The 23,889-nt window shown below is 37.5% G+C and overlaps 1 protein-coding gene across 4 annotated transcripts in view; it reads left to right on the top strand.

Moving 5' to 3' along the window:
- The window catches only part of LOC126248314 (F-BAR domain only protein 2-like), a 330,016-nt gene that overhangs the window by 144,515 nt on the left and 161,612 nt on the right, over window positions 1-23,889 (top strand). For all 4 annotated transcript variants that reach the window (XM_049949189.1, XM_049949191.1, XM_049949190.1 and 1 more), the window contains exons 8-9: window positions 18,752-18,851; window positions 19,112-19,275. In XM_049949189.1, coding sequence (XP_049805146.1) covers window positions 18,752-18,851; window positions 19,112-19,275 — 264 coding nt within the window. The remainder of the gene's footprint in view (window positions 1-18,751; window positions 18,852-19,111; window positions 19,276-23,889) is intronic.

Genomic DNA, 23,889 nt, shown 5'->3' with positions numbered 1-23,889 from the left:
TTTTGTACAGCCTTTCCTGCCTGGTGCAGAAATAGGCGAACAATCAGAAGCAGCCATGATGAGAACGTAGCGCCGTGTAGTGCAAAGTCCAGAGTGCACACACATCAGTTTTAAGCTCTTAAACCATACCAGAAATGTCTCATATCTTTTTTAAAATAACTTGCAGTTCATATTGTCAGCTAAACTGTCCCAAATGTAGTTGTTACGTGAGTGACTAGTAGAGGAAAGGAAATCAAGGCAGTGTATGAGGTTACATTACAGATGACTTCCCTCAGTCTGAACTTCAGTGTGTTGACATTAAATATTTTATAATAATTCCTGTAACAGAGTTATTATGATGATTTCTGAATAATGTACAATTTCCTAACAGTGAAAAAAGTCCTTGGTTATTTACAGTAATTGTCACAAAAATGTGAAGTGTCAATTGGATGATGAAAACAAACATTTTCTTTGTAGCAGGCACACCTGAGAAAGGAAAAATTAATACATTTATGCATGTGACAGTAATTACTAGTTTTATTTAGTCAGAAGTGGGATGGAGTAAGAAACAGTTTTAATCTGCTAGGAAGTTTCATACTGGGGCACACTCAGCAGCAGAGTGAAAATTTCATACCAGCATTGTTGTATATGATTGCACAAGTGATTTTGTCCTTCTTTCATTCGAAATGATAAAAGTTTGTTTTGCATGCAGCTCTTGCACAAAACCTGACTTGACTCACTTTATACATAAGAAGCTTAGTCTTTGACTCTCATGGGCAGTTCTAAATCATTTTAATAATTTTGGCATGTATTTCATACTTTGTGTAAATCTTTGTTTCATATACACAATTAATGTTCAGATTTTATGAAATGGAACCAGCTTTGCGCACTACTTAACTTTAAGCATTTTCTCTCTCCTATGTGCAACCAGAAAATTTACAGCCTTTTCATTGACACTGAAAGCTATAACGGTACACGTTTTCTGAGGGCTAGGAAGGTACTGTGTTTTTGTCCTGGACTGCAATTAGCACACAGAATCGTTAGTTATTTCCTGTTTCTTCCAATGTTTCCATAATTTCTAATGAAATGTTCACATCATTCAAATGAATGTCCAAGAAATGAACTAATAAATAACTAGGTCTTCAGGAGAAGTAGATGATTTAGATTGTGTACCACGTTCTTCATATTTTATCTTTCCAAGGTTGAAAAGATTACAGTAATCGGATTCCATGTTACTGCAAAAGTCTGGAACCTGCGCAAGGGAAGATGCTATTAGCTAGTATATACGAAGAAAACACAAAGAAAATTAATTCAGTTTTATCACCATTTGAAACATTTAGTGATACTGCAGAGGCAACTGCTAATTATTATGGATATTAAATGAGTTGCAAATTTGAGCAAATAGTAACTGCAAAAAATTGTGTCGGAGGATTTGTAATTGGAAACTGAAGTTCATTTTACAAATTACAGTCACGTTGTGCCATGTTATCTGTTTAGTGTTGTGCTCTCAACCAAGACTATGCACTCACAGTGTTGTGAATGCACTGTCTGCCACAGCTACAACAGGGCTGTACTTTCCTCAAGCCACCTGGTAAGCTATGAATTTGGCAATTTTCAACTTCATTTTTAAATATTTGCAGTAATAATTTTGACATTGTGTTTCTTTCAATGTATTCTTCTTGGAAAAAAAAACCATGAGAGGTTTTGACATCTCAGATTGGGCAGTGCCCTTGTCAGATAGTGCAAGGAGAGCATAGAAAATTAGTAGTGTCCTTTTAAAAGGAATTATCCTGACATGTGTCTTTGGCCATTTAGGAAATCTCTGTGGCGAGCCAGGGATTTGAACCCCTATTCTCTTGAAAGCAGGTCCACTGCCTTAACCACTTCACCATCTTTCTTGATTTTATTTCTATGTTGCTCACAAGTTACGAACTGTTTCTAACAAGTTAACGAAGCGAGGGCAGAATATGCACGAGTCTATGGGCAAATAATGAAGTCAAGTAGACATAAGTAGCTTGAAGAGTGAAATATTAAATTGTATATCGAGAATGAAGAAATAATGAGCAACTAATTCATTAACCTAAAAACTTAAATTTTTAATCGTTATAGGAAAGTTCTAGTACAATGTAAATAGTTTTTGATTAAAGGAGATCACTCACCAAAAAGCAGGAGCTTCAGTTGTCAATAGGCACACATGAAAAGAAAGGACACTTGCTAGTTTTTGGAGTAATCCTTTCTCAAATTAGAGTAAAACATACATATGATGGGCCACCTGGATGAATACTTTGCAGGGTAATTTCAGGCTTTCAAGCTGATCTATGGAGTATTCCTGTGAGGGGACAATGCTGGTATCATTGTACATTTATATAGGCATACTTTCTCTGACAGCATACAAAATGAAAAGTTCATTAGTCCTTCGTCAGATTATAAATTTTTAGCAGTAAATTGAAATATTCAAAATATTAGTTGCAGTTGTGAATAATTTTGATATCAGCTGCATTATGCATTTAAAGAATGCATATCTGAAAGAATAGATATTGTAAAAAATAAATTTTAATATGTTCTAACACGCAAGCTTACAGGTGATGGTGTTCTGTTGTACTGCACACAGAGCAATGTATTTCAGAACAAAATGTTAAATTCACCGAAATTCAAATCTTTATTCCATAACTTCCCTTTAAGTTTTTGCGACTTTTACACAGAGGATGAAAATTCCTACTGTTTAGGGTTTGAAGATTGTTAGAAGGGCATTGTGGTTTATTGACATTCAGACTGTTACGCAGGTTACAGCTGGACATGTGTGTTAAACTTTTTAGTTTTTGTGAATAAAATAACAAATTTAGAAATTTGAAATTTTTTTAGTGTGTTACAAAATTAATCAGCTTCATTACCATAAGAGTTGTGTAAAATGCTCACTAAATATGGCTGTAAAAAAAAAAAAATCCCTCATAGCAGTTCATGACTCATAAAATTGTCTGCATATTGAGAGTTTTCTGTTGGCTGCCTTGTGTTTTTCAGTTATTCTAGCATGCTTTGTTGGCTGCCTTGTGTTTTCTGGTTATTCTAGCATGCATTGTTGGTTTGAAATTGTGTGGAAAAATTTCAGTATTCTTTCAGCGTGTATTATAAGTAGTAGTCATGTTGAAACAGAAAGGTGGAACTTTTGACTTAGATCATTCTTGGTATGTAGAGAAAGTTATGCAAATAATAAATGACAGCAATGATAAAGATGAATAAGAAACAAATGTTGAAAGTTTGAGTTCAGAGACTGAAGATGCTTTTGAATGAGAAGAGGAAACTCCAGACATACAGGAATGTGGAAATGACAGTGAGAATAACAGTGAGGGAGACAATAAGTACTATGTTGTGTGTCTCGTTACTAAAACAGGTATGGTATGGTTAGCTGACTGCAAAAGACAACTTGATGGACTGCACACAATACAATTATTGTGCCTCCTAATTTGACCACCCCATCTCAAGGTATTCAGTCAGTGAACGAAGCTTTCAAATTTTTCATTGATGAACGTATGGTACAAAATGTTGTAGCTTGCACTAATGAAAAGGCTCAACATCCTTATGATGAATGAAATGCAAAATACCTGGATAAACACTAACAGCATGCTACATATACTAATTAAATAATTGCCTTTTTAGGCATTATAATCACATGAGGTTCCTAAAAGCTAAAAGGGGCTCTGTAGAATTTCTTTGGATCACAGACACACTCTACAAGAGAGGCAATTTCCTTACCACAATGTCTAGAATTAGGTTTCAACAGTTGTCATCATTTATTAGATTTACTGATGTCAATACAAAGACCAAATAAAAAGGAACTGATAAATTAGTAGCAGTTAGAATTATTGTTGAACTTTTTGTTATTCACTGCAAATCCAACTATAGTCCTGATTCACATGAGTGTGGATGAACAGCTTGTTTCCTTCAGAGGATGCTGTCCCTTTAGAGTGTAAATGAAGTTGAAGCCAGCAAAATATGGCTTAGAAATCTGGGCCAAGTCGATGTGAACTCAACATATTGTATAAACTTAAATGTTTATACCAAAAAAGTTGGAAATTAAAGTGAAAAAAGGGTTAACATTGTCACAACAGATAACTTCTTTACCTCTTTTCACTTGCACAAGAACTTTATAAGAAGAATCTGACCCTCTGTGGTAGCTTCACAGAGAACAAGGCAGATATTCATAAAGTTATGCTTCCTAATGCATTATAACATGATGGTTCTGATAGCCTAGTGCTGCGCGAAATTATCTGCTGATGAAGGATGTTGGGCAGCTCAAGAAGGTGCGATGATGGGTACAAAGACTTCTTTATTGAGGTTTGATTTGTCATTAGCAGATGGCGCAGAGAACATGACAGCACCTCTCGTCATACTCCCTGGATGGCAACCAAGTGTGGGGTTGCCTCTGGCACCCAGATGCTTTGGCAGCAGGCAGCAATTGATGCTCATGCTGAGGCAGAAGCTTTGGTGTTCACCTATTTCACCTGTTGCCAAATAGTTTTTAACCTTCAAGAGAAATTTTTTACTGCTGAAATATAACTTCATGGAGAAGGCTTACAAAACACAAAGGGAGACACGTCTTCTGACCAAGAAGATTCTCATCCATAGACAACCCTGTGCCAATATGGAATTCTGAATTTTACGCTTACATGATTTTATGCAAGTAGAGCATCCCAGTTATTATGCTGTGAGTTCACGTAGTAGCTTAACATCTTTGCAATCATTCAATGAGCCTTTTCTGTTGGACTGTGTGCCTGTGGATGTAACACACTAATCTGAAGTTTCTTAACGTGCAGTGACCAGCATAAGTACTTTGTTAAAATTGGACATAAAATTTGTCTTTTTGTCAGTTACTATTGTCTCAGACATTCCAAACTTGAATATCCACTGGTTTACCATTGCATGTGACTGTTTCAGCCTGCTGGCTTTGTATGACTATCGTACAAACAAAACAAGAAAAATGATCGCTTATTGTCAAAACATAATGGTTTCATGATAGAGTTTGTGCAAAAGGTCCAACGCTATCCACCCCAAACATCTGAAATGGTTTATGTGCCTTGAGTAGCCTTTGTAACATCATCCTTTGGTGACTGAACACTGCCCTTTGTGTGCATGTCAACATCCTGTCGTCATGTGCCTTACCAGTAATATTGCACAACTGTGCATTCCGTTACTCTGCGACCAGCGTGTCCTTCTGAAATGGAATTGTGGACCTGCCTGAACACTTTGTTTCGCTTTTGTTGATGTTCATCTTATATCCTCCTTTCAAGACGCTGTCCATTCTGTTCATCTGCTCTTCCAGGTCCTTTGCTGTCGTTGACAGAAGTTCAATGTTGTCAGCAAACCTCAATGTTTTTTATTTCTTTTGTTTCCTTTACTGCATGCACAATACACAGATTGAGTAACATCAGAGATAGGCTACAACACTGCCTCACTCCATTCTCAACCACTGCTTCCCCTTCATGCCCCTCAACTCGTGTAACTGCCATCTGGTTTCTGTACAAGCTGTAAATAGCTATTCCCTCCTTGCATGTTACCCCTGCCACCTTCAGAATTTGAAAGAGAGTATTCAGTCAACATTGTCAAAAGCTTTCTCTAATTCTACAAATCCTAGAAATGTAGGTTTGTCTTTCCTTAATCTGTTTTCTAAGGTAAGTTGTAGGATCAGTATTGCCTAAGGTGTTCGAAATTTGTATGGAATCCAAACTGACCTTCCCTGAGGTCAGTTTCTACCAGTTTTTCCATTCGTCTGTAAAGAATTCATGTTGGTATTTTTCAGCCGTGACATATTAAACTGATAGTTTGGTAATTTTCACACCTATCAACATTTGCTTTCTGTGGGATTGGAATTATTATATTCTTCTTGAAGTTTTAAGGTGTTTCGCCTGTCTTATACATCTTGATCACAAGATGGTAGAGTTTTATCAGGACTAGCTCTCCCAAGACTATCAGTAGTTATAATGGAATATTGTGTACTCCCGCGGCCTTGTTTGGACTTAGGTATTTCAGTGCTCTGTCAAGCTCTTCACGCAGTATCATATCTCCCATTTCATCTTCTTCAGCGTCTTCCATTTCAGTAATATTGCCCTCAAGTACGTCGCCCTTGTATAGACCCTCAATATACTCATTCCATCTTTCTGCCTTCCCTTCTTTGCGAACTGGTTGCCCACCTGGGTTACTGATGCTCACACAAGTGGTTCTCTTTTCTCCAATGGTCTCTATAATTTTCCTGTAGGCAATATCTATCTTGCCCCTTAATGATACATGCTTCTACATCCTTACATTTGTGCTGTAGCCATCCCTGCTTAGCCATTTTGCACTTCCTGTCAATCTCATTTTTGAGATGTTCATATTCTTTTTTGCTTGCTTCATTTACTGCATTTTTATATTTTCTCCTTTCATCAAATAAATTCAATATGTCTTCTGTTACCCAAGGATTTCTACTACCTCTTGTCTCTTTACCTACTTGATCCTCTGCTGCCTTAACCATTTCATCTCTCAAAGCTACCCATTCTTCTTCTTCTTCTTCTTCTTCTTCTTCTGTATTTCTTTGCCCCGTCCTTGTCAATTGTCTCTGAAACTCTGTAAAACCTCTGGTTCTTTCAGTTCATCCAGGTTCCATCGCCTTAAATTCCCACGGTTTTACAGTTTCTTTAGTTTTAATCTACAGCTCATAACCAATAGCTTATGGTCACAGAGCCCACATCTGCCCCAGGAAATGTCTTACAATTTAAAACCTGGTTCCAAAATTTCTGTCTTAAGATAATACAATCAATCTGAAACCTTCCAGTGTATCAAGGTCTCTTCCATGTATACAACCTACTTTCACAATTCATAAACCAGGTATTAGCCATGAGTTAGTTATGCTCTGTGCAAAATTCTAGCAGGCGGCTTCCTCTTTCATTCCTTACACCCAGTCGCTGTTCACCTACTACTTTTCTTTCTTTTCCTATCGAACTCCAGCCCCCCACCACTATTTAATTTTTGTCTCCCTTAACTATCTGAATTATTTCTTTTATCACATCATACATTTCTTCAATCTCTTCATCGTCTGCAGAACTAGTTGGCATATATAGACTTGCAATACTGTGGTAGGCAAGGGCTTCGTGTCTATCTTGGCTACAATAATGGGTTCACTATGCTATTTGTAGTAGCTTATCCGTGTTCCTATTTTTTATTCATTATTAAACCTACTCCTACATTACTGTTATTTGATTTTGTATTTATAGCCCTGTATTCACGTGACCAGAAGTCCTGTTCCCCCTGCCACCATACTTCACGAATTCCCGCTATATCTAGCTGTAACCTATCCATTTCCTTTTTTAAATTTTATAACATACCTGCCCCATTAAGGGATATGACATTCCACCCTCTGATCCGTAGAATGCCAGTACAATTATATCATCTGAATACCCCATACATTGCTTCGGTTTTAATTTTCACAATACACTATGTAATAATTGCTGGAAAGTAGCTGGTGCATTTTTCAGCCTAAAAGGCATGTAGCGATATTGGTAATTACCAGAAGGAGGTGTGAATGCTGTCTTTGGCCAGCCTTCATGCGCTATCTATTGACTAATAGTGTCTGTTTCGTATGTACATAGTTGTAAAATTTTGACACTGGACCAGATTATTTAATGTTTCTGTTATATTTGACATCAGGAAGGCAGCTGGCACTGTTTTCTTTGATATAAGTACCACAATCACCACAGAACTAACATACTTTTCTGCCATCTGGTGAGTTGACTTCAAGGGACCTTGTAAGCAGTTTAGGGGGCTGCATCTGGCTGAGAGGTGAGCCTTGTGACAGTAACAGTATTCTAGCCATGGAGTTAAAGTGAAACAATGCTCTGTTCTGTTCTACTGACACCATTCCAAGTCAACTCTGGTGCGATATGCACCCAGAAAATCTAAACCGAGAGCACTACAAGGTGCAAGATATGCCCCATGACATTATTTGTACAAATAATTGTTAGTCATTTTATGGAAGAGAGTTAACAGCTTGTTGTTGACATCTAATGAAAGGAGTTAAAGTAACCACTCATTTTACATTTATGGCATTGTGTTGACGACAGGCACATAAAAATGGCAGAAATTCTCTCCAATCTCCATGGAAGAACATCACTGAGAAACTTCGCAACAGTTTGCCTTATTTATCTGTCTGTGAACCAGTATACACCTCAGTTGTGTTGTGAGTGGTTTCCAGGGCTGTTCCAAGGGAATGGAGAGCTAGGGCCTCACCAAGAGTGCAGACACTGAGTGGGCCGAATAACTGATGGTGGAAAAGGGTGAGTCAAAGAACTAACCGGGCAAGGTATGAGATTTCTTTTGCGTACAGGAAAAAGCCTTTCCCTTGGCTCACGACTGTAACACACAGAGTTTTTACAGGGTCATTTTTACCAAGTGGCATCGTAAAGTAGTAGTATCACTAATATGGTTTGTGCCACAATGATGTTTTTGTTTCACCCAACTACCACATACCCATCTTGCTTCAATAACTGATTTCTTGCTGCTACTTTGCTATGGTGTTGTAGGATCCCTGAAGTCGGCTAGCAGGTGCTGAAGCAGATATGCTATTTGACTGAAGGCTTCCTATTTTTGCCAGTTTCCTGCCAACTGAGGGCCAGAGCAAGACATCAGTTGAGGTAGCAAGCAAAAATTTAATATACTTGCCCCTCCAGTCAGTACTTTCGCTGTATCCAAGTTACCTGGAAAATGTGCAGCTGATTTTGATTCCAAATATAGCAGATATTAAAGTGAAGCTAGTTAATGAAGTAGCAGCTTTCAAGTTCCAGCTGAAACAACTGATGAAGAGCATCAACAGCTTCCCATTTGAATATTGTGAAGGTTTTTGAAAGAATCGGTTAAGAGATGCTTATCCAAACATCAAAATACCTTAGTTGATACTTAAGACTGTCAGTGACTGCAGCATCTTGTAAACACAGCTTTGGTAGCTGTGCTAGAGCCATATGATTGCTTCAGTACAGCTCTAGTGGTTATTATCTTTACTTGTTCCAGTATTCGTTCTTCACCCAGGACACTGCTGCATCCTATCGTTATGTTTAAAGTTAATCAGGGCTGACTATTGGTGGATGACATTACTGGTGAATTTAGTTGAGAGCTGATAACCACAATCCACAGTAATGTAAATGGCCTTTCACAGCCTTCCAATATCATTATTTCCATCATATTGAAATAATTTGCCACATGTTATAGCAGTATTATGAATTTTGTTGGTGTTAAATACGTTCAGTAAGGAGTTTTATTAATGTTGCATGCCTAATTACCTGTAACCACATACATTTACTGATCAATTTTCGTGACAGACATACAGATTAACTTGTTCTGTCACATTCTTTAATAAATTTTGCACAGGTTTTTGACTTTTGGTCAAAATTTTTGTAATTGTATTACATGATTTTTTAATATTTTAGAAGAGGCCAAGGCACACCCCTTCCCTCCCTCCCCCCTCTATACCACCCTCCAAATCAACATAATCATTGAGAGAAAAAAAAATAGTGTTCCATATTAGCATTTATATATTGAGTAGTAGAGTGTGGACCCTCACACAGAGCTGTCCAAGAACAAGGTCCCAGTGAAAGTGGTTTGCCATTGTCATATTCTGAGCACTGAAACTGATGCTTCCAGGGGAATTTTTGCAGATGAACTACAGACATTATATGCTAAGACAGAGTTTTACAAACCACCATGGCTAATGGCACAGATTACTGCTGTTGATACTGTAACTCTGCTTTCATCTAAAAAGAAAAGGAAAAAAAAGTTAACTGCCATATTCGTGTGGAAAAAATGAATACTAATAAAACTATTTCATTGTAGGATGTTCATAGGGTATCTGGCAGGCTGAAAAGCTCTTAGTACTAGGTAATATGTGATTTGATACATGAACTGTATGTAACTGAAAAATTGGAACAAACTTGACACACCTTGTGTTGTTAAACACCAGGGAGTATTGCTGTGACATGATTAATGTATTAATTGTAGATTTTATTGTTTTTTAAGTGGTATTTCCTAGAATACCTCCACCAATTTGCCAACACTAACTTCACTAATAAATTTGCTGTAGCTCACTTCATATTACAGGCTATGAGACTAGCAGTATTTGCATAAACTTCTATGGTAGATTGTATTTTTAGCCATATCTTTTCATTACCAAGCAGAACTAATGAAAGGAAATGTGTGTGTGTGTGTGTGTGTGTGTGTGTGTGTGTGTGTGTTTTGCTTGACACGGTATGTCCTTGTTGGCAATCTAACAATTCTGTTTTTGTTCATTGAATTCATATTGTAATTTTTTGTTTTTGTTTGTATGTTTTGCTTAAAGTATGGACTATTTATGTGCTGCTCGAGTGCTATTTAATGTGGAAAATTATTTTGCTTTTGATTGGCACTAACTATATAACTGATAAAAGTGTACTTTTATTCTGCTGTATGTAAATTGTTCTGAATGCTTTGACCAAGGAGAGTGTAGAAATGAAAAAATTACAGGTACCAGAATGTTTTCCTTTCACATCTGTGCTAGTGTTCCACTCCCCATGTGTTTTCATTGTGGATTTTCTTAGAGTTCTTCAATTCAGGCTGCCCAGAAAAAGATATACAGTGCACAAGACCTGGGCTATAAGAAAGGTAGGGTACCATAATGAACATGTATTAGTATTGAAAGGATGAGGAAAATCAAGGTTTTGTCCATCTGCTTTTCAGTTACTTAAATCCACTTGACACACAGTGCAGTGGGCATACACTTCACTGTTACCTATTATGTTCAAATGAATTGGCAGATCACCACTTACAGAAGACAAAGCAGAGGTCACAAGCATCCCATCATTTTTAACTGCATTTTGAAACATGCCATGTAGTATTTCTTATTTGTCAGACTTAGATTGTTCTAATTCTAAACTGTAAGTCAGTGAACATTGAAACACCCTCTAATCAAGATTTCACTGATGCTTGGAGAACACTCCACTTGCTGCACCACAAGAACTGTTTATTTATGAACACAATGTCAAATCTGCATTTTTATGTTTTAGTGGCACAATGAATGATCCACTTGCTTTTCGGTACCTAATGACAGAAGCTCTTTCTTCATCAGACATTTTAGCTGTATACCTTTCGGCCATCTTCTGAGTGAGCTTACTCTGTCTTTCGTATCACTTGAAAGATGGCTGGACGGTGTCTTCTTCTTTTTCTTTAGTATTTGTACTGCCTGGTGGCAGGCTCTGCTGAGTGGATTTTTGGTGTCTCCATTTTGTTCAATCGTGAGCCATGTCTGGATGAAGACTTACAGCATTCAGGTTGTTGTGCAGTGTGTCAGTCCATCGATATCTTTGTAGTCCCTTGGCTCTCTTTCCTGCGACTTCCCAATGTGTATGTTGTCTGTACAGTAGTATCACCCTTTACATGCAGTGCATGTGCAAGCCAACACAGATGGCTTTCTCATGTTTTCTTCTGGAACAGTACAACCACAAAACATTTCTTGAGAGTATCGTTTGAAACTTGAGCCAGTTGATTGATGCCGCTTGTCCGTGTAAGCATGACCCCTAGTCGTTGGCCTGCCTCTTTCGTAGCTGGCCAACACTTGGTGCCATAGAGAGTAGGATAGATGACAGTCCACTAGATCTATGACTTCAGATGATATTTAAGCTGATGATTGCAGGTGACTCCTCTTGTCGTTCACCACTTTATCCAAGCTGTCTGCATCCTAGCATTGACCTTCTCTGTAAGTTGGCCATTGATAGAGATTGTAGAAATGAAATGCTTGAATTTTGATGCTGTTGGTGGAACTTCCCTGTCAAGGTTTGGTGGCTCAACTTCTCATGGATCTGATGTCATGTACTCAGTTGTCTCTTTGTTGAGCCATAGGCCATATTGTGCAAGCCAGTTGTTCCACACTTGTTTGGTGCTGGAGATCAAACTTGTCCTCCGCAGCCAACATGACATCAGCGTAGAGAAGATTCCATCTAGTGTCATTTGCAGGTCTGATGTGATAGTGCCCATCACAAGAATGAACAGCAGTGGTGATAAGGCCAAGCCTTATTGGACTCATACTGTGATTTGAAAGTCACTGGATTTGCCTGCAGCTACATGAATGTAGCTTGTTGCTTCAACATTCAAAAGCCATACCCTGTTAACAAGGTGCTCTGGAATGCCATGTTCTTGAAGCGTTAACCAGGTTGGATAATGTGATATCTGATTGAAAGACTTTTATAGGTGTACAAAAGCAAGGTGCTGTGGCTTGTTCTTTTTGCAGTATTTTTCAACCAGCATTTGTGCAACTTGGATTAATCAGTTGTGACATAATTTTTTGCAAATCTGGCTTGATTCCTTTTGATTTGAGCTATCTTACAAATCCTTTTGTCAAGGATGTGTTCAAAAATCTGCATCACATGGCTCAGGAATCAGTGTGGACAATAATTAAAACAGTCAGCAGGGTTTCCTTTCTGTTTGAAAATGGCTGAAAGATATGGCCGAAATATCAGCTGAAGAAATAGTTTCTGCAATTGCATGCCCAACATGTAATGGATCACACATTGTCAGATACTTGTATTTTGTTTTCAATATCAGTCGACCTCTGTAGCTGTGCAATCAGTATGTTTGATTGGCATACAAAGGACTCGGGGTCAATTCCTGGTGCTTCCAGGATTATTTCCTTAACGGAACAATTGGAATAGGATGGATTCAGCCTTGTGAATCCAATTGACACCCTACCTGAATGAAATGTAGGGATTCCATGGTCTGGAAAGCTTAACAATGGCAGAGAGAATGATGTCCTGACCCCATGCCCCTCCATATTGCATTCAAATGACACCATATGGCAGAAGATAACATGGCAGCAGATTAGTAGTGCATATTCCTCTTGGCCTGATCGCAGAGGTGGCAGTTGCCTTTCATGGTGTTTCTTTTTTTATTGTTAGCAAAGAATTATCATGTTATGAAAGATACCCAATGAAGCTGTACTTCAAAACTTATTTCCTTTTTGTGTATGTTCTCTTTATGATCCATTCAATATTATCTTGATTTTTGAGGTAGCACAAGATTAGTTCTCCCTTTAGAGTGGTTGAAGCAGCAGTGTGTGTGTGTGTGTGTGTGTGTGTGTGTGTGTGTGTGTGTGTGGATTAGTTCTCCCTTTAGAGTGGTTGAAGCAGCAGTGTGTGTGTGTGTGTGTGTGTGTTTTTTGGGGGGGGGGGGAGTGTTTAATGCGTGTTTGTTTTTGCATGTGCACTTCAGTGGTGAATTTTTAAGCAGTTGATGCAAACAACATAAAAAACTGTTAAATGCTGAGGATTCATTACATCTCATTTTCCTTTCTATACTGGATCAGTTTCCCAATTAAAAGTAGTGATCTTTTCCATTAGATGATCAGAACAAACAGTGTGAATAGTACATAAAAACATCACCAGTAGATTTGGCAACTTGGCATGTTGTATGTTTGCAGGAAGCAGTGGGAACCCTGAGGGTGGGAGTCTTCCCACCTCAGCTCCCACGAGCCCAACGACTGGGGCCGGGGTTCCTCCCACTGGGAATGCAACTTCGCTAGCACGGAACCCTTTGCGAGGATCAAAGTGTAATCTCTCAGCCTGTCACCCTAATAGGATCCTGCTTTTGTATGCTTTGGTTTGCTTGTTGCTTTGGTATGCTGATCTTGGTTGTTGGTGGGACTGTGCTTGCTTCTTCTTAATTTGCTCAATAAACCACATAATTTAGTAATTATAGCAACAGCTTTCAGTTTTACACTCTGGTTTCTTTTTCATAGCACACTCATCTATAAAATTTTGGTTTATGTTCGCCTTCACCAAGCTACTCTTGTTGGTATGTGCAAATCTATGTTTTTGTAAAGCTTAAGTTCAGCCTTATTTTTTGTTATGCAGACCCTGTAAGAAATGAGTTTCTCTAAGCATTTTGTATTGTAGAACTTCACAATCCTGATTTAGGTCATTATAATGTGTTAGTAAGGAAACTATGCTTTTAGGTGACATTAAGCAAATAACTTCAGTTAGTAAACAAGAGACTATGTAGTTGACTCTTGAAAGTTGATCACCCTCTGGTAGTATGTTAGTTTACAAAAAGAGGAAAATGTTGGTTATCAAGTGTAGCCCCATTACTTGAAATGTTGTTTACCCTTCATCTATTACAGTAAAATATTGTGTGGGTGGAATTATTTGTGTAATACTTGTGGGAGTGCAAGTATAGACATTGAGCCATTAAAATACAGCAGCAGAGTAGTGCATTATCTTGAGACCAAATTTATACAATCAACAGATTAAATTCTAGTTGGTATGCATTGGGAAGTCCACGAAGGTAGTCAAATGTATTAAGTAATCAACTTTTAGAAGCAAGAATGGTTAAAATCTGTTTTCTTAATTAGCAGTTAGTGTTTTGGCATGCCAGCCAGGATTTTAAAGGCTTTAAAGTGTTTTCTGCTGTCAATAAGTTTAATGTTTGGGTGATAGGAATTTTTATGCACGCACGAAATATACTCAGATGTTTGCCAATATGTCTAACTCATATAACTAGCATTTATAACAGCTGGAAAAATTTGAAAAAAGTATGTCATTAGTTATAGTAGTCTGGTGGATTAGGTGGGGAGTGAGCAGACTGAATTTAGTTGCTCTAAGCTATACTGTGTACAGTATTCATCACATTGGTGTATGGAGCTTAAAAGGTTTACAGCTAGACATTATGGCAAAGGTTAATTGGAGGTTATGTTGCTTAAAGCTCTGACAACTATTGTTGCTTTAAACCTTAGAAACAAATGATTTATGTATGCTGTGTGATGAGCATTTGCTCCTGTGTCATTGCGACAGGACATGTGTAAAAAATGTGGAAATAATTCTTTGTGACATTTAAAATGCAGAACACAAGCACTTATTCAATTTTTCATTTGTTTAGTTCAGTGAAGCATCCTTTTTGAAACTATAGCTTCTCCAACTGAAGTGCAGTTACTTTGGCTGGTAAGAAGTTACTAATATGCTCTGACATATTTTAAAAACAAAACAGAGAATATTTTGTATTAAGGAAGACAACATGTGCAGGATGCTGGTGAGTATTTAGAAGCATATATAGACATATACTTTTTCCATCTCACTGCAGTGGAGAAGTGTGTCAGATAATTGGAAAAAAAGTGATTTATTAGGAGACATTCACAAGGTTGCTGTTCAGTACAAAATATAGGGTGGGAAAAATAAAACTGGCCTAGAAAAATTTTGTGCAACTTAAAGTAGGTGACCGAACTACTTAAATTATCCACATCCGGGAGAGGAGGGGACCTTACCATGGAAGTTGGGTTTTGGGTGCTATCTTAAGATGCACAAAATATTTTCTGGGTCAGTTTTGTTTTGCCTGTCCTGTATATAAAGCATCAGAGGTTCATTTTCTTTTGTTTGATAACTCTTGTGTTCTGTTGAAATGAATAGCTACATGTCTAAGACATATCTCACTGAAAAAGAGTTGATTATATCTGAATTTAGGTGAGGGATGGGAGGTAAGATTTTCGTTTGGTTGCTTGACATGAATGCAGTTCATATATGACAATTGTTCTGTTAGTTCTGGGTATGGAAAATGTTACTTATTCAGCCATTCCATTAGAAAAGTGTAAAGGTAATACGAAAAAATTAGATATTGGAGGAAATTTAAAGTTTTCAGTTTTTTGTTTTTGTTTGCTGTAGTAAATTTAAAATAGTGCACTCTTCACTTTCGGTGTTGAACTATGTTTATTTCATTTAAATATTTGGCTGTTAGTGTGATGCAGTGGAAGTATTGTTACATGTTTGAGCTTGCTACATTTAGTTTGTAATTGACATATATTAAAACTTCCTTTTTAACATTGTTAAGCTTTTGTATCTTTGTCAGCAATATTCCTTCACACGATTGCTGCATGCAGTAACACATTTGAAATTTAAGATAAGTATTTATATTTAAACTTTAGTGGTGACAGAAATAATGTCAATTTCTTTCTCTTTTGTTGTAATAAGATTATCATTGTTAAGTGGTATTTTCTAGTGCTCTTATCTTTTAAATGAGTCAATTAAGCAAAGGGTTTTCTTTCCTCTTTTTACCATTGCACACTTGACCACTGACTCTTCAATAAGTGTACTATGAGAATATGTGTGTCAGCTAATCCATCATTCCAAAACTCCTGGCATCTGTTCTTACCTAAATGTTGGCGGGATGTGTTGCAATTTTCTTTTATCGTTAGAGCTTATCATATTAGTTTATAACATAGTATAATTTGCCTGTGATTAATTGGATTGCTGTCATTTGAAACTGTAATTATTTTCATATATTTTTTATCTTTCTTAATTTTGTTTACAATAATCTAAGGATTTATTGTATTTCTTTCTTTTTTCTTGCTGACCAAATGCGTGGAAAAATGTGCAGGCGACTCTCCAACTCGATCACCCTATTCTAGTCTCTCATCCTGGACCACAGGTTTCTGTTCTTGTTCACTCCCTCTATGCACTTGCTTAGCCACATTCAGCTAAGAAATTAAGTATCAGACTTCTGCATAATGCTTTTGTAAAATCAAAGAATATTATGCTGAAGTAATGAGCTTTCCACGCAAATGGTGATTGTATCACTCAGTCGTAGCAGAACTTTACACAAATGCTGCCTGTTTTGCTATAGTAGAAAGTGTCAACTATTTTTTTTTTTGTGTCAGCATTAATTATTTGTATGAACTTCTGAAAATCTAGTCTTTGCATTCATAGTAAACACTGCAAAGTAAGTAGTTTTGTGAGCTTGCTAGACATTTTATGTGCATTCACTGCACTACTGGTGTATAACCTTACTTAGACTCAAAGAAAAAGGAAATTTTTTACTTGCTTGGTTCTAAAATTACTCACGCCCTTCTGTACTATTATTTCCTGATGATAGCTCTTGTCTTTAGAGGAAGAATAGGCTGTCAAAAACCTATAGGATTTTTGTAGCCAGACAAGTATTAAAGGGAAATAAAGTAAGATTTACTGGCTGTTGGCCAAATGTGACATTGAACTGTAATTATAGTTATGCTGAATCAACTTATTCCTGCATTTTTGCTGTGGCCTACATATTTCTTATTGTCCTCGCATAGAGCAAAGTAGTGTGAACTGTTGACCAGAAAATTTGCACAGCACAATAGCAAAATCTAATTCAGTTTGTCATAAGAAAGTATATTTCTTTTAGGGTGAACCAGAACTCCACCAACAAAATTTTGTAGTGGTAGTATGGGCCAAAAGTGTGGGGGGTGGGGGGTGAGGAGATAGTAAACATGGGCTCTGATAAGCATTCCTTAAGAACTGTCAGCATTTATCCAGTACAAGAGATGTTTTTCACAGTAGCAAAGATGAGCATGTACTCATAGCTCTTAAGTTATGCATTTTTGAGACCATGTTTACTGTACTTTTTTCTGATTTTGGTTCATACTACCACCTCTTAAAAGTTTGTAGATGGATTTTTGGTTCACTCTGTACAAATAGCTGACATTTGCTACTTATGCATTGGTGTATCTGTTCAAAGAAATGTCTATTTAAAATTTTCTGTGGTTTTTGTTGCAAATAGTGAGTGCTAAACTAATTTGATCTGTCATGAGTAAAAACTCAGGGTCATTTGCACTTCACCATACTTACAAAGGTTTCTACATCATTTAAAATGTCACATTATTTACATTGATTGTGTAATGAGGTTTGAAGTAGAATTAGCCACTGCTTGGCTGGAAACAGTTCAATCAATGTCACGTGTATTCAATGTCCATTCTGCAATATGACACTGCCACAAGTACTTTTGTGGACGTTTTTTGTAGCAGCTTTACTTTTAATTATGTATATGTGGTTCTCTTCATGCTCCACATTGTCTGGTTACAATATTCTAATTTGTTTCCTTAGTATATTTTGGGTACTCATTTGTTTTCTTAAATATTTTCATTTATTGTACATCACGTCTTTTAAGGTGAAATTGCAGTCTCGTCAGACTTTTGTTTCCCTGTCTAGCATGCATACATGCACTTCATTCCATATCCTGTGTACATTGTCATCAATCACTACATGAAAAACTGCAAATTCACTTGACTTACAATTGTACTGCATTCTTTTCTGAAAATGGGCACCATGGCTAGTGTTGCCGTGGGTACAACAAAAAAATTGGGTTTGTTTAGAGCTGCTGCATTGTTTTGACATTCGTGCTGCCAGCATCGTAGCACTGATTCAACTGGTGTCAGTCTAGACGGCAAAGTGAAATGGAATATTTTTAACCAAAAAGTATACATCTTAGTGAAAGGGCAAATTCATTAATTTGTTGGCAGCATGTACTAGTTTTTGTTTTGATTTAAACCAAATATTAATTGCCATTTATGTGATGACTGAAAAGTAGGTAATGGCCACATAAGGGTGAAAAACAGTTACATACTCAAATATCTGTATATTGGTTATTGTTCACGGAACATACATTTACCAAAAGATTTGGGTAATATTGCGTGAAGTTTTCAAATGGGGCCAACACCATTTGACACAACAGCCAGTAAATATGTCGTCCAAAGGTTCTTTTCCATTATCACTGATATACAGCTCACATAATTACTGCAGTGTTCTGAATTAGTTGTAATTTTTTAGTAGTTATGTAGTTGCCTCTTCAGGAGTGCACAAAGTGAACATTTTTGATAGCCTGTCTAAATATTAGCATTTAGTAGCTTCCCAGTTAGCAATTATAATAAGAAATGCACAGTAGAGTTTTGTTAATTGATGTAAAATATTACAGAATAATGTGTGATTTGCAGGGTTTTTAAGAAGCAGGCGTGAGAAGCGAAAGGAAAAGAAAGCGAAAAAGAAGAAAGATGGCATGGATAACACTAGTAGTAAAGAAGAAAAGTCAGATGTGTGAGTAACTATTAATCATTCAGGTAGGAAATTCACATAGTAGAGTGTCATATCACCTTAAAAACACATGATACATGGGACAACCATTGATTCAGTTTTCCTAAATTGTTAGAATAATATATGCTTTGTGACTACATTGAAGAAACTTGTTTCCATTCCATTTAAAGGTAGTTTATACTTAAGTCAGAAGTCTCAATTTTATTTTTAAAAATGGAGTGATACTATCTAGAGACTAAAGTCTTTGTTGTTCAACTCTTCAGAAAGAATGGAAGTCTTGATGCTTCCAGGGAAGACAAGGATGACAATAGGAAGTCAGAGACACCAACTCCCGAAGTGGATGAGGAGGGCTACTGTATCAAACCTAAACCGGATCCTTGGGAAAATGATAAAGGGAGCTTTTATTCGAGCTCAGACACTGATTCAGGTGAGTTATTTAGAGCAAGAATATATTTCCCTGAAATTCTCCACATATGAGCTATGGTACCTAAATGTTAGATGTGTGTAATTAATGATGTATGGCAGAATTAAAGGTTTAGATATGTGGACTGATTATTCATTACCATGTGTCTTAAGAGTGCATAATAATACCTTCATTACAGTGCTGTCTAAACCTATTCATGCCACTTCTTGTTTTGTTATGTCTATTCACTATGTTTATGTTTCGTATATACCTTCTATGGCTTTTCAGGCCTAAATTAATACATATTTGACACAGAACCGCTTAGTTTATTGCTTTACTCTTGCCTTAAGGATCTTTCATTATGTATGTGTTCTAAGTTAATGTTCGACATCTAAGTTTAACAGGACTGCAGCTTTGACTGGCACTGCAATTGTTTTGAATGTCACTGATTTTTAGTACCTATGAGTAATTGTTGAAATTCTTGAAGACAATATAGTCACATCTTTGTTTTTTAACATAGGTAGTTGTGGTAAACAATATCTTTAAAGATGAATAGATGAATGTAGAACATTTTTCAACATGTAGGAGCATAAGTTTAATGGAAACAAAACTGCCACTAACATAGAAAATAAGTACTTTCCAAATTTCAAAGCTACGTCTTTGTTGGGAAGAAAGAGAGGAATGAATACTCAGGATAAAGTATTAAAATATTGTAGACGCTGTAACAGAAAGAAAATCCCCACTCACTTCAAGAGTTTAGAGAGATATATAATTTAGGTAGGAATTGAATTTAAACCAGGAAAAGCAATAAATTAGAAAATTTTGAGACTTTAATGAATCGTCACCGAAAACGAACCAGTCGACAGTTTGAAGCTGCTGTAATGATAAAGAAAGGCAGGTGCAAACGATATAGAAATAAAAAGAGCAATGGAATGAGAAGGAAAAAGATAGTTCTGCAAAATAGGAAAATAGACATATGCAAAGACACTAAAGTGGGCAGAGTTGGGGAGACAGACAACAAGAGAGCCTTATTTATATGCCAGAAATGAGATTTCTTAAGACTTCGAAAAAATTGCTGTTGACACCAATGGAACTACGTGGAAGATAAACACCTATTGCCTAGCGTTAAAAAAATGATTTAGGCCAGGCACCCCTCAAGAATTGAAAGCAATTGTTGAAGACCTCAGGACCCTGTTCAGGATACTTGATGGCAGTGGACATATGATGTCTCATTTTGTGACATGAAGGACTGGCATACTTAGGCCTCATTGAAAAAAAGTCCTTTTATAAAAAAAGTGAGTGTGTTGCATGGTGGAGCAGCTTAGAGGCAAGTACAAGTCAAATTTTAGTCTCGCTAGTGAGGTTTTAGAAATGAATTACAAAGGGGAGAGAGTTTTGCAGCAATAGTTTTGTTATGGAAAGAGAGTGAACTAACACGTGTCTCTTGTGGTCTCTTGGAGGTTTGGTCTTGAAAGTTTTAGCAGTCCCAGCAAACCTATGCTCAGTAACAAGTCTGAACACATAAAAAGGAAGAGCTCCTAACACCTCTTGGAGGGGCGATAGCATGGTCAATTCATCTCAAGGTTATCACTGGTTGGCTGCTTATAAAGATGGTGTGATATTAACTGAACAGCACAGCAGCTGTACATTATCCTGGTTAATCAGAAATCTTTACAACAACTCTTACCTACATCTACATCTAGAAAAAGCAAGTGACCTTGCTTGTGTGGCGGAGGGTATGTTGTGTACTACTGTGCCCTCCCCCCCCCCCCCCCCCCTCGCACGCCATTTCCTGTTCCAGTTGCGAATGGTTAGCATGAAGAAAGTTTGCTGGTAATCCTCTGTGTGGACTTGAATTGCCCCTCCTGAGATCCACAGCTCGGCTACCAAAAGTTTCAAAATTAATAATGTAACTATTACTGGTACATGACCCAGGCTGCGTACATGAGTTGTACCATATAAACAGAGAGCATAGAGAAGTATTGTCAAACCATTTGAGGATATCAAATCTTAACAGGCATGTGCTTATAACCTCAGTAAAGATATTTATGAAAAACAGTAATAAATCTTCAATATTAGTCATAACATATTAGAATTAACGAGTCGTTCAATTGAAAGTTATGATCTAATGTTAGTGAAAATTAAGACCATGATTAAGTTTGTTGTATTTGACTAATAGTTAGGGACCTGGAAAATTTTCATCCGTGATAAATGCTAATATAAATGTGAATTCTGCTTCAAAATTATGTAATAAATGTTCTTTCATAGTGACATTTATCCATATTATTATAAAATAAATAGTTTGAAATAGATTTATTTTCTGCATATAAATATTGAAAAGGTAACCAACTTTCAGTTACTGGTATTGCATATCATCTAACAAAACCCAGTTTCAAAAGATAGTGTGTGTAAGAATGTGTGTGCGAAATAAAAAGTGCATGAACACAACAATGTATCAGTGTGCTTGATGTTCTGGTGTCATGCAAATTGTGGGCAGTTGAATTGTGTGTATAAGGAAAACACTGCGTAATGCATTGTCAGACTCAGCCTTAAGATCTGCATCTTAGAACAAAGAAACACGTATGTTTGTCTTCTAGCTAAAGTACAAAAGTTGGTGTAATGTAGAGATTGACAGTTTTAGATGGTTAGTGTAGTACTTCACGCACTGTGTGTAAACATGTGCATGCCGCACTGAGGTGCTCAGTCTTGCCTTGGCAGCCGTTGAGAATGGAGCTCCCATTGGATGTTGCTGCCAAGTGTGAATTGCGCACACTTAGTCAGTTTTTGAACAAAAAGGGCACTGCGCCGATTGAAATCCATTGCCAATTGACAGAAGTGTATGGCGAGTCGTGCATGGATGTCAAAAATGTTCGTAAGTGGTGTAGAGAGTTTGCACCTGGTAGGACCGAAATTCATGACGAACAAAGGAGCGGGAGACCGCCAATTTCTGAGGAGAAGTGTTGAAGGTTGAACAAAGCATGCGTGAAGATAGGCGGATCATCCTGGATGATTTCTGCTTGTTGCTTCCTTAGGTGTCCCGAAGTACCGCTCACAAAATTTTAATGGAAACATTGAACTACCGGAATGTGTGCGCAAGATGGTTTTCACGCAGGCTGACTGAGGACCACATGCGGCAACGAGTTGATGCTTCCTGCTCATTTCTTCACCACCTTGCAGCCGAACAGGACAACTTTATGGCCGCAATTGTCACGGGTGACAAAACCTGGGCATACCACTTTACACCTGAGACCAAGCAACAATCACGCCAGTGGCAGCACCATTCTTCGCCAAAGCCGGGGAAATTCCAACAAACATAGTCTGCCGGAAATGTCAAGACAACAGTTTTTTGGGATTGGAAATGGGTATTGTTGGTACTTCATGCCCACTGGGACCACAATTAATGCTGACAGGTACTGTGAGACTGAAAAAGCTCAAACGGGCAATTCAGAACCAGAGAAGAGGAATGTTGAGCAAGGACGTACACATTCTCCATGACAACACTCGCTCACACATCGCTCGGCAAACCGTTGCTCTCCTGCAACAGTTTCAGTGGAACATAATCACCCACCCATCCTGTAGTCCTGACTTGGCTCCCAGTGACTATCACCTGTTCCCTAAGGTAAAAGAACATTTGACCGGAAAGCGATTCAGTTCCGACGACGAGATGAAAGAAGAGGTTCATAACTTTCTGAACAGCATGGCGGCGAGCTGGTATGACATGGGCATACAAAAATGCATTTGCAGAAATGGTGTTTATGTCGAAAAATAGCTAAATGTTAAAGCTGTAAACTGATGTAAACCATTGTAGAAATAAGCAGGCCTATGTACTTATGGAAAAAGAAAAGGAGACCTTACTTTTGGGATTACCGTCATATCACCACTGACTCTTAATAGGATGAATCATCACCAAGATGTCCTGATGAAAACATTGATCATGTTTCTCACAGACTGAAGCTGGTTCTTGTGGAGGGGGGGGGGGGGGGGGGGCGCGTGGTAGGAATCAATATAAGAGTTGAAGAGATGAACTTTGAAGTACATGTTGCAACCTAGTTGTTTTTATTTTCCAATAAACTTGTACATTACATCCACAGAGTCAGAAGATTTATGATCTGCAAGGAATATGACTAAACTGACTTGAATGCCATCTATTGATGTCTTTCAGTACCTAATTTTAAGTCTGGGAAGTAGCTGTCAGCAATCACCTTCCTTATTTGTGGTCTTGTCATAACACCTCCTTCCACTTTTGCATCGAGTAACTCTTGAAACTTTTCTCACAGATATTAAAAGGTATCTAAGTCTTTGTCCAGAGCCATTACGAAATTTATGAGTTCCAGCATCAAACGAAGATGGAGCACGATATCTTTGCATGATCAATCAGTGGTACATTTTGGCTGCGCTCTATCTCTGATCAACCGTATATTCATTGCGTAGTGGTGTTTTTATCTTTACTGTTCTACTTGCATATAAAACAGTTGTACTTGAGTACCTTGTTTGTATTCCCAAGAGTGAATTCTTTCAAACGACCACAGCTACACCGGTTGCATTCATAGTGAGTGTTTTTTCAAGAAGTAGTGACATGCTGTTGTATGTCTCTTCATGTCTGGCAGAATATCCAGCAAAAAGTATGCATATGTTTCT

This window comes from Schistocerca nitens, chromosome 3 (assembly GCF_023898315.1).
Source record: "Schistocerca nitens isolate TAMUIC-IGC-003100 chromosome 3, iqSchNite1.1, whole genome shotgun sequence".
In the NCBI taxonomy this organism is placed as follows: Eukaryota; Metazoa; Arthropoda; class Insecta; order Orthoptera; family Acrididae; genus Schistocerca; species Schistocerca nitens.
Note: the sequence above shows the minus strand (reverse complement) of the source record. Positions and strands in the feature narration are given on the sequence as shown.